Source organism: Varanus komodoensis, unplaced genomic scaffold (assembly GCF_004798865.1).
Source record: "Varanus komodoensis strain SLA01 unplaced genomic scaffold, ASM479886v1 scaffold6_4, whole genome shotgun sequence".
Lineage (NCBI taxonomy): Eukaryota > Metazoa > Chordata > Lepidosauria > Squamata > Varanidae > Varanus > Varanus komodoensis.
The window spans coordinates 5,707,410-5,723,695 of NW_025336347.1; the positions used below are offsets into that span (position 1 = coordinate 5,707,410).

At 40.7% G+C, this 16,286-nt stretch overlaps 1 protein-coding gene across 2 annotated transcripts in view; it reads right to left on the reverse strand.

Annotated features, from left to right (window-relative positions):
- Positions 1–7,960: 7,960 nt before the first annotated feature.
- The window catches only part of CHL1 (cell adhesion molecule L1 like), a 246,242-nt gene continuing 237,916 nt past the window's right edge, over positions 7,961–16,286 (reverse strand). For both annotated transcript variants that reach the window (XM_044451911.1, XM_044451910.1), the window contains 2 exons: positions 15,572–15,644; positions 7,961–12,833 (listed from right to left, as the gene is read on the reverse strand). In XM_044451911.1, the coding sequence (XP_044307846.1) occupies positions 12,617–12,833; positions 15,572–15,644 (290 nt within the window). In that variant the 3' untranslated portion in view covers positions 7,961–12,616. The remainder of the gene's footprint in view (positions 12,834–15,571; positions 15,645–16,286) is intronic.

A 16,286-nucleotide genomic window follows, 5' to 3' on the forward strand; every position in this document is an offset into this window, starting at 1 on the left:
AAGCATTCTCCCATTGTATGCTATGTTCAAAATGAGGACATTTCCCTGAAAACGTGTAAATCGCTTACAAATTCATCAAGCCTGAGCTATAGGTTACATGATAAGACCAGCATGCAGATATTTTGCAGTGTGTGTACACATGAGCACATTTATGTGTCCCCATGTGCCTACATGCACTATCCCACCATTTTACCAATTCTATCATAGACCAAACAGCCTGGATCATGATGATTACAAAAACAGGGAAAGGACCGAGCTGGTTCTTTGGGTATAGACAGCACAGCCCTAACTAGCTAGCTTTTCTACCCTGTGGTTAAACTGACAAATAATCCATCATGCACTCACTGGTCCACAGCTCTGCTGCAATGTGAACATGGCAACCTGCATGAGAGGCTTGTGAACATTCCTTCCTACACATCTGCTCTAATGCAGGTCAGTCCTCACCTGGAACTTTTGGGCATCCAGGTTCAAAACGGGTGCTGATAATCCAGAGAGGATTCTGAGGAGGGCAACAAAGCTGATACAGGACCTGGGAAATGAGTCTTATGAAGAGAGGCTGAAAGAACTGGGCCTGATCAGCCTTGAGAAGAAAAGACGATGAGGTAACATGATAGCACTCTACAGGTACCTCAAAGGCTGTCACAAAGAAGAAGGAAAAGACCTATTTTCACTCATCCCAGAGTGTAGCACATGGAACAGTGAATTTAAACTACAGTTTGCCAGATGCAGGCAAGTCACAAGGAAGAACTTCTTAACTGTCAGAGCAGGATGATAGTGGTACCAGTTGCTAAGAGAGGTTGTGTGCTCTTCCACACTAGAGACAATCAAGAAGAAGCCAGACAGTTATCTGACTGGGACGGTGTAACTGGCACCCTGCACCAGCAGGGGGTTGTACTCAATGGCCTTCTTGGCCCGTTCTGACCCTACCCTTCTATGATTCTATGATCTACACATCTGAAATCTCAAAGCACATAGAACTGATTACTTTTATTAACGCTAGTAAATGACTCCTTCTTCTGTATTATATACTGCTCACAGGACTGTGCAGATTCCCTTCCCTCCTTATCTCTAGAGAGCAGTCCAGGGAAGCCCACACTTGTAAAAATTGGCCATATACATCCAATCAGATATACCAACATCCAGGACAGAGATATGCATAGCGTAAGCACTATAATACATGGGACTTCTTGTACTTTTATGTTAAAGATGCCTGGAAGACTACTTTGCATGATAGCAGAGGAAGTGCTGTGCTGACAGACCAGAGGACTGTCCAGCACTAAGTTTCCCACAATGGTCAACCAGCTGCCTCAGGAAACCACGAACAGGACACAAGAATAATAGACCTCTCCTGCTCTTGTTCCCCAGCAACTGGTATTCAGAAGCATTGTGCCTCTAACTGAAGAAGCAGAATTTAGCCAGGGTGATCAGTAGCATCTGAGATCCTCAATCCACTTGAATCTTCTTATGAAGCAAATTTTGTGGTTCCACCATGCGCACTGTGAAGAAACGCTTCCTTTAATCTGTCTTCAACCTCCAGCTTGGCTGGATAACCTTCGCTCAGGTGCCATGGCCAGAACTGCACACTTTTAAGTATACACTTTTAAAATAACCTTTTAATGCAGTTTACCAAGGAAATCCACTTCTTATAGCCTTATTATGAAAACCATCCATTTATTCCTTTTCTTTAACCAGTTCCTGGTAGATCAGAGGAGACTTCCTCGGATCCCATGTCTGTTACACTTGCCAAGGAGTCTTCATTTATCATTGATTGATCTTATGGATGGTCACTATTGATTCACAATCAGTACAATAAAAACAGATAATAAAACAATATTCATATAATAAACATAACAAATATAACGGCTTTGGGTTCTTTCTGGAAAGTCCAAGCACACAGGTAGCTTGTGGTATTTGCTTACTGACTCCCTCAAAGAGCTTTGAAAGGGTACTAGCAATGAAACAGGACCTACTTTTAATGAAATCATGTTGATTCTTCTACTAGAACTAGTTTTCCTGTATGCTCGATAATTTTATCTTTACCCATACATTCCACCAGTTCTGTGGAATGTGAAGAACAGAGCAGCACTGCCTCCCACCTGCTCCCATTCCCATCCCTGTCTGAACATCTCCACAACACGCCTTGCTGACCTTTGACCTTGCTGAACAGCCATCCACCCATATCTTTCCATCTTAACTGTCTGTTTCTGCATTATCCCAGTTTGGAGGATTAGAAACTTTCTATCCATGTCCTTCAAAATGGTTCATCACAAACTGGATGCTGAAGTTCTGTCTTTAGCACCATTTAATATACATTTAGTAAATATACTCTGTATTAAAAGCATTAAATTAATAAAAAATACCTAAAAGCTCTTCTGTCATCTTTTTGCTATTTAGCTGACTAATTATTGCAGTTAGATTTTGGGGTTTTAGCTTTCTTTACAGCTGAGCTAAAGGAACAGATATTTTGGTTGTGATTCTGTATTTTTGTAGAAAGCTTTTGGATATAATCCATTTCCATTCCATTATCTTATGTCTATACTGTATGAGTTATCCTGAGAGGATGCTTCCTAGAAGGTGACCTCCCACACTTTCAAATGTATAAATAAAAATTACCAAGTTGTGTTCATGTTGATTCAAGTGGAGCCTGCAATGTTTCCCAGAGCATAATAACTTTAAACACCCCATCCTTGTGCAAACACAAGAGGGCCCTGCTCTGCCTATCTACCTGTCAGGAACAGGTAGCGTCTTAGAGGCAGCTACCGTGTAGGTCCTGGATTTCAACTTCCTATAATGTCACCTGACTCTTGCTTCCTGGAATGCATAACCACATTCTCTTACATCATTATTGCTAATCTGCAGCATGACCACTGACTTCTCCCCAGCGATATCCACCGGCTATCTAGATGAAGCATGACATGAGCATCTTTGGCACTAGGCAGGCTTGCTGTTTACATGTCCATCACAAACTGTGTTTCTCAATATGAAATCACCTACTGCTAAGAATCCTTCTTCCAAGGCATATCTGCAGCTTTAGTACATATCAGCAAGTCCCCCAGAGGTTCTAAAGGATCACTCTTTCTCTTCCTTGGAGTGACAGCAGAGAAATGGTCATTTCATGCACAGGACTTCCCAGAAGTTTCAACCACAAATCTCCCCCACCACCCTGCCCATGGGCTACTCGAAAATTTTCAGATGTTTCTGTCTATAGCTCCCACAGTCCCTTACCGTTGGCAATGCTTGTTAGAGCTGATGAGAATTAAAGGACAAAAAGCTGGAGGACTACAAGCAGCTCATGGATGCTTTAGCTTGTCCTGCCAACCACTGATGGCAGCAACTAACAAGAAGCGGGCAACTGAGAAGAAGAGTCCTCTAGTATACCCGTAAGACTCGGATGCTTTATAAGGGAAGATAAGACCAAGATGATGGCAGGCATCTTCGTTGATCCAAGGCACGCCATTCTTCCCAGCTGGATTAGAGTTTCAAAGAGCAAATAAATGGTTGAGTTCATGCAGGATATGTATGCACAATTCATGAAATGGCATAGAAACATTCCTCATCTCAGGACAAGTTGATTAAGGCCTTAGTTTCTAATTTCCTGGCTTTGTGAAGCAAAAGCCTCTGTGAAATAGCCTTTGCTCCGATCTTCAGCCAGCAGGGTTTTAATCATTAAATTCCCCCGGTTTCTGAAAAGAGAAGGGATAATTATATATTGTCAATCCCACCTTTTCCTGTCTGGACAAGTTTTATTTTAAGTCCAGCTGTAAGATGCATGTAGCTATGGGCATTGTGATTTCTTTCATGCTACATGGTTAATTTGGGGGTGGTTTTAGGTGTTTTCCTCAAAAAAGCAATAAATACTGGTACCAATATTTGCTAATTAGATCAAGTCAGAACCATAATAGTTTAGTAAGACCAAAAAGTACAGACCAGGAAGGCCTGTTTGTAGAGAGTTGCAACAAACAATGTTTTTATTGAACTGTGTGCACTGTGGATGGAGACAGAATTGTGTTCGATCATTTCCTTGTAATAATGTAATTTTGGAATAAAACTGAATAAACTGAATTGGCAATGGCCAGGGATTATGGGAGCTGTAGCCCAAAGCATCTGTTAAGTACCAAACTGGAGAAATTTGGAGAGGTTTCATACAAGAGTAATGAAGCAGGATCCTGCCCCTACTCCCCCTTGTACCAGAGTGCTGGGTCAAGCCACAGCTGTGCTTTAGAGTAATGTTTCATGCCAGATCAAACTGGATCCTCTTGGAGGCAAAGTGAGTAGGTGGTCTCTTTGACTTGTTCTGAGGGTCTCACTCCAGAATGTGCTTCTAATTTAAGCAGGTTTCACCTTGCATTTCTGCCTTCGCCGGACTTAAACTCTCAGCTTTAGTAAGGCACAGAGCATGTGATAGCACTGTGGATCTGAAGTTCTATACTTTCAGTATCTGAAGATGGCAGTAGCATCTTTATTCTCAGACCAGTGGAGCACATGATTGTGAGGTTTTTCCTCCCCATTATGATACTGAGAAAAGTATAAATCTCATTATATGTGGAATATGAATAGTAATGGCAAAATTTCAAATGCCCTTGAGACCTCCCTCAAAGGTTAATACCTTTCCAAGACACTTTTTTTTTTTTCATCTGCACTGATGGTTTGTTCAATTGTGTGTGTGGTTGTGTGTGTTTAATTCACTGAAGTGAAGCTATCATTTGGAGGTTTGTTCTAATATACAGAATGGGCTGGCAGCACAGATGCATACGCTGATAACACCAATGAAAGTAATATTGCGAGCAAAATGGTGACTGAGCTTAAAGTGCCAAAGACTTGTGGCAAAGTGAATGGAGTCGTCCTCTCATTGATTTTTAGATTCAGTCTGCAATTCTCAGCTGTTTGTTGATCGGATCTGTTCATTTCCACTTGCACTTGGCTTGTTATTCCCTGGTCAATAAGCTGGTTCTTGGATGCATCCATTTGTGCCTGGTTGGGAACACTCTTCTCCACTCTCTCAAAATTCCCTCCACCAATTCACTGCCTGATTCACAAATGGTGAGCTGGGTGCAGAAGGGGTTCCTGTGATGTCATCCCAGGGGATTGTTGAGAACAACGGCAGCTTCAAGAAAAACATTCTCCCCACAATGTTAACTAGCCACCATTTCCTCACCCAATACCCCAGAATAAGATGTGCCTGAATGAATGACATTTCGAAGCCTTTTTCAATACCTAATTACCATGATCATCAGTTCCTAAAGGAAGAAATTAAATGCAAATTGCCCAGAGCTTTGGTCTGGGTCCTATAGCCAGTGTAAATTTGGTCCTACCTGATTCAGAAAGCAGTGTCTTTGGCTCAGAGCTATGGTGAACACTGGAGATTCGTGGTGCTCACCAGAAGTATACTACAAGAACAGGAGTGATCTCCCATATCCATTCCCATCCATTAGTGCAGTTAGTTAATTTTCATCTCTGGGTGCAATTGCTGCCCATCTACTTTAAATGTCCGTGTGAATTATTTCAATTACTTTTCAAATGTATTATTAAATGTATACTCATGCAATGTAAGTGAATTAACTCAATGCACTTGGGGATTTCTCTTCTCCAGTGGACTTTCTTCTGAGTGGAGCTCCAAGCTTTTTCCCCGAAGTCCTTGCTGGACTCCACAGCTTCCATCTCAAGAAAAAGTTGGATTGGCCGTGCCATGCTCTAAAGCTTCAGGGAAAGGTTTGACAGCGACATTTTCCAAGTGGTGGAAGGAAACTGTGGACCACTGTATCCTCCAAATCTCTTTCAGAGGGTCTGCCAAGCCTCTGGAAAAGATTTAAGAGGCATTAAGTGTGCCCGCAGGGGGAAGGAAAGGATTCTGTGGTTCAGTTCTGCATGTGGGGCCCTTCTGCTTCAGCAACTTTGGTCCTGGACCCAACCATGTATAACCCAGGCTGAGATTAGTCAAAGAGCAGAGCCTGTGAGTGTCAGTTGCTATAACAGACAAGCTTCTGTTTATGTTGCATTTCTATGTGCCTTGCAATTACAGAGAAACCTTTTCCAAGGTGCACTGAGAACAACTAGCAATGTTATATTATGTGACTGTGTCATGTAATCGCAGAAAAATGGATGCCAAAATGGGAGGTAAAGAAATCAGTCTAAAACCTGCTGCTCCTGTGGAAGCGTTTGAATCATTTCCATAAAAATCTAATAATTATGTTGACATAACTTTCTCCTTTTTTGATCAGCACATTTCCTTAGCAAGCCTTCTAGAATAGCCTGAGTGTTTCAAAATACTCCTTCCCAGATTTCATCAGATTATATATTTACATGATCTTGGGTAATGAATGATGTAGGAGTTAGTGGTTCCACAGTAGTAACAGAGACACAACAGCTTTCAGATTCATACATTTTTGGCTAAAAAAAATCTTCAGAAACATTAACTGATTCTTTTAGACAATAGTGACAATGCTCAGAAGTGCAGGAAATGCTAAAGCCAAACTGCACATTATATTAATTGTGTATTTGTATTTGTGTGCATTTTAAAATAGCAGCTGGGGTCAACCTTAATGTAAATCAAGACTTCCGTGCAACTGTAGAGAACTTCTACGCTTTCTACCACATCATAGTCCAATAATAACAACAATGAAAAAGCTGCTTCCTGAAGACCCCTTCAAGTATACCCATAAAAGTGTGTATGGATATATGTGTTTAGTGCAATATATATGGCCCTTCAATGACCCCAGTTGGACCCAAGATTGAGATACACATATGGTAGTGGTATAATCAGATGTTCCTTTTTCAAAGGAACATTTTATGCATGGTCTTGATGAGAACAATGACATGACTTGTCAGATAGAATACCACAAATGCCCATTGTAACTCCCAGATATGGACTTGCACTGACAGAATTCTCTCTGTATAGGGTTCTCTCTGCAGCGCTGAGAACTTGCAAAGAGAAAGATGGATACCACTTACAGGTGGCACATTAAGGGATACCAAAATATTCTCTGGTCTCAATTTAGGCTTTTGAAGATTACATCAAGTCAAACTTTTATTAGCAAAGTTGAAATTCATGTAGAATGAAAATATTTTTTAAAACCATACATATACATAGGCATGATACAAACAGCAACTACAATACAAACACACTTTTCTAAGCCTTAATAAATGTTCACTAACATTGATTTTGAAAAGTAACAATATGAACCTAGTACTCCTGTCCCCATCTTTTTTCATGTAGTAACCTTTAAAAACACACAACTCTCTGCTTTGGCTCTGACCAATCCTGTGCAAAAGCTGAAAAATTACAGAAGCTTACAAATTTGGAGACTTGAAGTAATAGGGATTGTACTGACATGTAAACAAGCTGTTAATCTTTAAGACTTTGAATAGCAGAGTTTTACTCCTATGTATGCTTACTCGGATGTAAGTCACACTGTGTTCAACAGGGCTCACTCCCAGATAAGCCTGCATAGGTTTTAAAGACTTATGTTCTGAAACAAATCAGTGTTATATACTCTGATTTTTAAGGGCTTGTACTTCGGATCAGTGAACAGAAAATTTAAAAGCATCCTCCTGCAGCACAATGGGGCAATATTCCTTGCAAAAGAACTCCAAGCATTGTCCTCAGAATCCTGAAAACCCTGCCCTGGTCAAGCACTATCTTTACCACTTGGATGGATTTGCAAGAAAGGTGTGGAGTGGTGCTGAGAAGGTCCACCCCGAACATGTGGGTCCAGGCATCATTACGTGCAGTGAGTGCCTACAGAAAGGAGGAGGGCTTTGGAGCTTTAGGCACATGCATGAGGGCCTCCAGGAGCCTGTGTCCCGAGAAATAGCAGACAAGTGAAAAATGGGTATAGATAACATATATATATATATATATATATATATATATATATATATATATATTCTCTACATTCAGTAATGTAGGCATATATATATATATATATATTGCACTAGGCCTGACTCCAAACCTTTTAAGACCTTTAAGATCACTGTCCTTGCTTAGCGCAACTCTCATGTTAACTTTGACATGATAAGTTCATAGTAAGATGGATCTTACCCTGTTAATTTTGCATGGCACATATATTGCTTAAATGTCTTATGGCGACTGATGGTGGTAACACATCAGGAGAAATGATGGTTTAAACACCAGCTCTTGCTGTGTAAAAGTCAGTGCAACTTTGCCTCTCCCACTGCCTGGAAACTGGTGGTGAAAAATTGCACTAGATCATTTATTTATCCCTTCATTTCATTCCTATTTCACCTAATTATTGCAGTTCACAAGAGTTCAAATTAGCTTTGGACAGTAGATCTTTGCCCTTCTTCAGAGCACCAGATACAAATAAATTGGATGCTGCCCTGGACTACCTGTGCAAATCCATCTGCTGTTTCCCTGGGGTACAGTCCAGAAAATCCATCTGCTGTCTACAAATTTGGCAGCTTCATGCATGATTCCGTATCATGGTGAAAACAGCAGATCATTCCCAATGAAAAGACCTGTTGAACTGTAGCAGTGCATGCACAGTTTCCTGGCAACTGTCCATCATCCGATGCTGAATATTGTGCCCAGGTGGGGACAGCAATGTCATTGATGGAAGACAGCAGCGAGTAGACAAGTCAGACGGCTGTACCTATTCTGTCCTTAGGAGTATGTCTCCTCACTCCTTCCTTATCTTTCTGACCTTCAGTCACTTATCAGAATTGCATCTCAGCAGTCCTCAGTTTGTGCAAGCCTGTCCTTAGCCCTGGCTTTTATGATGATAACATCGCTAATATCTTACATTCACAATTAATGGCAATACAGAAGATCCCAGTTAAAATCAGAGTACATATCTTGATTTTAAAACATCCGTATTTCTTTTGTACAACATCTCTCTCAAAAGAATGATGCAAGCAATTATCTGTGCAGGAATGTTCAGAAGTTTCATGTTCTCTTAAAAATTGTGTTAGAAAGTGCTCTTTAAAAGATAAGGATGATGCCAGGCATTAAAAAAAACCCTCATACTTTCATTACAATTTAATGCAGTGGATGCAGATTTTTAAAATCGGCCTCGTGCATTTGTTTTGGCTCGTGTGTGCTATGAGTTGTCACATTCAGGTTAACATCTTCTGCAGGCAGAGTTATAAGAAATGAAAGTGCTCATATGAGAACTGGAACACAAGAAAGACAATTGCAATTTCTTATGGGATGGTCAAGGTGGTGTCATCAGTGCTCTTCATTCTTAGTATAGTTTATTTTTTTTCCATTGTAGGTTCTTAAGAAAAGGAATTTGTTTCTGTAATTGTGCTAGGGATTAGACAAGGTCTTTGAACTCTGCCAGAATAAGTTTCTCCAGATAACAAAACTACCATTGTTGAAGCTTCTACTAATGTAGATCTGAGTTAGACAAGTAATTCATCAATGGAAAAATGCTCATGGACTGCTGCAACATTTGGGCTGTAAGTGGAAAAGATTGTGTGTGCTGGGAATTAAAACAACCAACCAAAAAATGTACATGTAGAAAATTTGTATGCCAAGGAGCCAGAAGGGGTAGAACTCTATCCCTTGACAACTTGTTTCATTCTTTGAGTTTTCTTTGTCCCCTCCCTCCTTTTCATTTGTTCATTCAGAAACTGTTTAATTATGTCGATCCTCAACTGAATCTAAGAGTATTTGTCTCAGCTTTAGAAACAGCAAATTTATGTGGTTATGTCTGGGAATAAGGTAAAAGCAGACTTTATAGCAAAACGTAAGGAAGACAGATCTATTTGTAAAGCAAATGTTTCTATGAGGGGATGGTTGGCAGGTCATGACAGTAAACTATCTGGTTTAACTGTTTGCATAAACCCTGTAATAGGAATCAAATCAGCAATAGCTCCCAGCTTTGTGTGACTCTTGGGCAAGATGCCCTTAACTGTTGCCCTTCTACAAGTGGGTCCCATTCTCCTTGCCATTGTTGCCACAGCAGCTTCAACAATCCCTTCTTCTTCTGGGTCCAACCCACACCATTGTCCAGAAGGAGAGGGCAACTTTCCTTGCTACTCCATATGTCTGTAAAGAACAGGGAGGAGGCAGAGGCCTAGAGGAAGAGGCAGGGGGCTACAGAACTATTTTGCTTCTTCCCACCGAAGTGTGGGCCTCAGAACATGTCCCTGCAGGCCAATTTGTAACATCAACCCTGATCATCAGAAGAGTTAGAGTCTTTTTGGCAACTTCACACTTTGAGCATTGGTGTAACAGCAGATCACATGGTGAGCCAGAGAGCCCATGGGATGCTTTTCCTCCACTCGTCTGCTTAGCCACTCCACAGAAGGCACATGGTACTTTGGCTCAGCAATTGCATTTACCACACAGACACAAGTGGAAGGTGAGTTGCTGGATCATGTCTAAATTTACACCATGTCACGGTTGGGATGAAAGAAGTTTCTTCCCTCTATGCCACATTTTCAGCAGATACACAATAACATGAGGTTTATCTTGGTGGCCCAGTGTCTCTGTCAACGGTGCAACAAGCCAGAAACACAAACCGAATGAGATGGGATGAGAACCTAAAGCAACTCCTGAATAAGCCCTAGCCCAAGATGCCCTAACCATCAACCTGAAGTGATTGAGGCTGTGGCACAGTTGCCAGGGTGCTTTTTGCATTAAGCTGAGTCCCTCTGAAGACACCAACTTTTTAGTGAAGGCTTAGAATGAATGGGGCTAGCCCAGGAACAGTCCTTGTTTTTATGGTATCCACAATCATCTCAACAGTGAACCAAAGCAACATGCATGCTTTGAATAAAATGCATGCACACGATTTAATGGTATGCATATGTGCGTTCCTAGCAAATAATGTGAATTATGGTTGAACAGCAAACTAATAATGCATTCACACACAATGCTGAGGTATGTTACTCTGGAAGATTTTTCATGCAACAGCCTCCAGTATTACTATAATTAACACGACCACCTTTGTGCGGCTCTTGCCAGACAAGGTTTGCTCTGAGTAACACTTGTTCGACATGCCTGAAGATATAACTCTGCTGGGAATGAGAAGTCATATATGGAAGATCTTTTCTCAGTAATGGCATTTGCTTTAATTCAATAGGATGTAAGTTGAGACTCAAATTAATTTTTAAATATTCATGGTTGGGGATTTAGGAGAATGCTTTTCTTTTTGAAGGAGGAAAAAAAGAATAAAAGGGAGAAATTCAGCATGGTAGAAAATTTTCTCAACATTTCTTTTGTTCAGAAAAGGAGTCTTATTCATATAAACTGGACTTGACAAGAGAAACCCATTTACCTCTTAGCTCCATTGCTCTGAGCTACCATTGTGTCTTGCTACAACAGAAATCTAGTGTGCTTTGTCCTGAATGTATCAATATAAACATAATATGTACAAGAATTCACAAAAGGTAGGTGGGCATACAAATATACAGATAGGGTGCCGATAAAAACAGTTTCCTTTAAAGAGATCACTTTGCTGTAAAAGAAGCAATTTCACCTTATTGAGGGGGAAAGGGCCTATTTTTGCTTGCACTAACTGGAATTCAATGACTTTGAATCATCCGCCTGCTTTCTCTCACCAGAAGAAACTTCTACAGATGATTTCATAAAGAAAGAGTGCCAGCTAGTGGGCAAAAAGAGATAGAAAATTGAGCAAAGTTTGAAACTATCTTGTGGGAATATAGATCATGCTGTATTTCCAAACCCCTAACATAACAGCAGAATACAAAAGCTTAGATCAGAATGATTCATTGTTTACATTAAATAATGTATAGCATGTAAGGTATCTCTTAAGTAATTTCACTGTATAATATTGTGCTGTATGTCATTGTTGTGACTTTGTCTGAAGCCAGATCCCTATAATACTGAGGTTATGGCATTATTGGAGAATTGGATTTGAAATGTAGAACAGAGAAACAGAAATACACAAAGAAGAGGAAATTTTAATTTAAGGCCCAACCCTGTTCACGGCAGTGTGCCAAACACATACTTAGAACGCAGTGCAAGTAGCGGAATATGTTGCACTGCCGTTCTTCTGGAGAACCGGTGCTGCGTGGGTCATCGCTAGCAAGCCAGCAAAAGCGCCATTGCAGGAGCTGAAGCGCTGGCCTGGCAAAGCATTACTGCGCAGCACCCAACTGAATAATGGCGGGGCTTAGCAGGGGCAGGACTGGTCACAACTTGCTTGGATTCCATCCTAAAGGCACTGCCGGCTAACGCAGGGCCAGTCATGCCAGCAAATTCCACATATCCAATATCTGGGAGTAACCATTATGATGGGAGGGCAGGTAGGCTCCACAACCCAACCCAAAGATGCAAGATCAGCCATTTCAGTGTCAGCTGTTGGAGCGTTGCTGCCGCCGTGCATCTCTATAGGACTGGGTGGTGAGAAACGTGGAGGGTGTCCAATCCCTATATACATATATAACACTGAAGTAGCTGTGGCTTGGTCAGACTGAGTGGCATGTCTTACCCAATTTTAGTTCTGAGTCATCTTTTAATGGAATGAAAATGCCTATGTCTGGAAGAGAAAGAAGAGTTTCCAAAAACCCAGCTCTTGATGTTGATGACGTCTTGTACTTTTCTGCAGCCTACTTCTGACTTGTATGATATTTGATGACTAGTAAAGATAAATATGGTGATTTGAAATGAATCATTCATGCTACTATTTTATGCATGGAGAGGAAAGGTTGCTGTAGAACTCCCAATGCTTTCAACTGAAGCCTTCTCCTTACATCCAGTGTAAGCACCAATAAAGGAACCGTCTTCATTGAACATTCGGTGCTCCCCATCTCCATAATCCACCAAACTATCAGCACTCTCTGCAGCTTTAATGTCCATGCCAAGAGACCGCAGGCTTCCTTTGAGTGGCTTTTCATCACTGTCACTAAAAAAGGGAGAAACACTTACAGGGATCAAAAGCATGAATTTGATCAGACAGCAACAGCAGGGAAAGCATGGCTGGGAGTACGGTTCTCGGGGTTGGAAGAACTCACTAGTGGCTATGCAGGGGATTCTTTTGGTGTTCAGGATCACTGGACAATCCAACTCGAGGAGGAGGCCATGCAGGCTAAGAAAGAGAAAAGTTCTACAATTCGTGGCCTTCCCCAGTCAGTCATTGATGCAAGACGCCAGACTGTTATCTGCCCAAATATGCATAGGGTTGCATCCTTGCTTAAAGTGATGGCCGTACACTTTGGTATCAGTGCAATATATCTGTGGTCGGGGCAAATGGCAATCTCTCTTTCTCTCTTTTTAATTGGCATGTAGACATCATGACAGCCCTTGGCCAATGGTGGCTGACTCCAAAGGTAACCCAAAAAGGAAACTCAAAAGTGCTCTTGCACTGAAGTTTGCTCTTGCACTGAAGTGAATGAAATTTCCTCCTCCTCCTTAGCTTTCCCCTGCAGTTCCTTCGTTCTAACAGTTACATGTTATTACAAGTAATTCTCTCCCTCTCTGTCCCTCCCTCCCTCCCTCCCTCTCCCCGCCCCCCCTCTCTCTCTGTGTAGCAACTGCTTTTAAACTGAAATAAAAATGGAGGCTCTTAAAAAGGGGCTCCAAAGCTGTTCCTTCTCAGATGATGCAACCCAGAAACATGTTGTCTCTTCTTATCTGTAACAGTCCAGGACATTTTTCTGAGCACTCCTAACAATTTCATACCCAAGGCACAATCCTATGGATGTTTTGGACAGAAAAAAATCCCCCCTTGCTGGCTGAGGGAAGGTGGACATTGCGGAACTTTTTCTTTAGAAACATGCATTGGGATATGCCCTTGGCTACTACCGAGACTTCTGTGAATAGAAGGGCTCATTGTCCTCACGGATGAGACTGTAAGAGAACACCGACAGAAAGCTCAGGAGACCATTTTCACAGGTTCTGTCGCCACACTGTTCCAGGCCATTCCCTGCCCTCCAGGGTAGGCTCTTAAAGGAAGAAGAGGGACCTGTGAAAATGACCTTCCTCCTTCATGGAGGAGAATTCTGTAAGCAAGAATCCACCCAGGAACACTTCCACGCATGAGAGCAAAAGTGTTGAGCTTTTCCTATTCTACCTGTCCTACAGTTCTGTGATAACAAATTGTACTCGAGATGGAAAAATACTGTGTGTGTTGTCTGTTCCATTTTCACTAACTGCAAGTGTTGAATTGTTTTGTTTCTAAGATTGGGCAAGCCAATAATATCTATAGTGGGCTATTATGATTTAATGAATATAGTTTGGTCTAGGTGAGTAAAGCCATAGATTTACCAAGGTATAAAGCAACTTGCAGGCATTAATAAGATGTAGTATATTCTATTTTAATTTTGAAAGTAATATCTAGCTCATTGAATATTGTTCTTATTATATATTCATGATTTAATAACTTGTATCTATTATTTTGCCCTTGGGTTTCCAAGCACCTTCTTCGTATATAAAGGTAATTTTATTACTTATAAAAAGGTAGTGAGGTTTCTTAGATCACCCAAATTGGTGTCCTTATCAGGACTGGATTGTGTAACGTAAATGTTCACATAGATATATTGGCACAATTTATTTTCTAGTACAGAAGATACCAAATAGTTGATAATTCTTTCTTTTGCCCGAAGCAGTTAAAACAAGCACACAAAATAATTATGTTAACTAATCAGCTTACAGCAAAATCTTGCCTTCTGGTGAGCATCATCTAAACACTGGGTAAGGGACTGGGTACATTGGGAAGGTAAATAGACTGATTTCAAGCACATGTACATCTAAGAACAAAACCCAAAAAAGGGGTGATGATATTGACACTGGACGGATAGTTGAGAAAGGAAGGTAAACCAGCTACTTCACCTTGGACTGAAAGTACCACCTAGATGACTTGCTTACCTTTCTAATTATCTGTCCCATTAGAAAGCATTAAAATTAAATATACATGAATTATGCAGGACTTATGAATTGTGGCTTATATAGGACATAACTTGAATTTAGTCAAAAACTTCCCTTTCAGTTTGCGATGATGAATCATTCCTTTGCATGATTAGGAAATTGCCATTGCATGTGGTTTATATACCACTGTGAGATGCATTTTGATAAATGGTGAAATTACAAGAATGCATTGACCTAACTTTGCTTCATTGCAAATGTGTGATCATTACACAGCTAACAGTCAGATGGTAACTCTTGAGTGCATAGGGGATTATCTCTTTTCTGTTATGGCAAGCATTGTCCATATGCATGATGGGAAATCCCCATTTGTGAAGCGTTTCCTCAGCTGACAGAAAGCAGCTGTGCACTGAATTCTGTAGCTTAGTATACAAGTCAGAGCCTCCTGCTATGCACTTGGGAAGCTTAGATAGCGGCAGTGGGACCGGTCTATGAGGTAATGCCCTGGGATGGCTTCCAAGTCTAATCTCTCTAAAAAACACTATTAACATATTTCAAGGAACTTAGATAAAAATGATCAAATTTGAGCTCCATTCTACTACAGCAAACTGTGGATGAATTTCAGAATTCTTGCTATACTTCATATTATCATATAATCTCATGCGATTTGCTTTGGAAATGGGGAAAATATTTCACCTGTGGCATTCTTACTAAAAGGCTTTCCAAAAGGTAGTTCATCATAATCCCACATTATTATAAAAAACAGTACAGCTCACTAACCTATATTCACCGAAGATTTCATCTTTTATGGATTGGCCTTCAGGATCAGGATGCAAATCTTCTTTTTCTTTCACTGCACATGCAAAAGAAGTTACTTATTGACATTTTTTTAGGGATTTCACTGCTTATTTATTTTCCATTTTAGCAGGTTCAGGAAGACATCAGTCATCCTCATCAGCAATGAAATAACTTGCTTCCTATGGATGCATTTGGATAGTAGAACTACTTTAGTTGACTAAGTCCCAAAAGTGTTATTCAGTCAGTTGGACCTAAACCTCTCTATGTGCTGGTTTAAATGTTGCGTATGCTAGTTAACTCTGCAATTCCCATCCCCTGAAGTCTACATCATAACACTAAATCCTCACAAGGAATGGATGAATCTGGAAGTTTCCATGCCCTTCACTTTCTTATGTTTCCCATCTTAAATTTGGTTCATCCTGCAACACATTACACTTTTTAAACTTCCAGATTTCATGTGTGTGTACATGCACATGTGCCCCCACATAAGGACAGCTTACCACCATTAAAACTATTCAACACACTATAGGCCGTTTATGCAATTAATGCACAATACTAAATGCATATATACATATCCTAAATATTTCAGCCATAGAGAGTCCAGGAAACAATTCTGGAAAAGGAGTGCCATTGAAAGGAGATGTGTCACTACTGGATTCAGGTCCAATCAGCAATAAAAGATGGCAAACTGAGATGT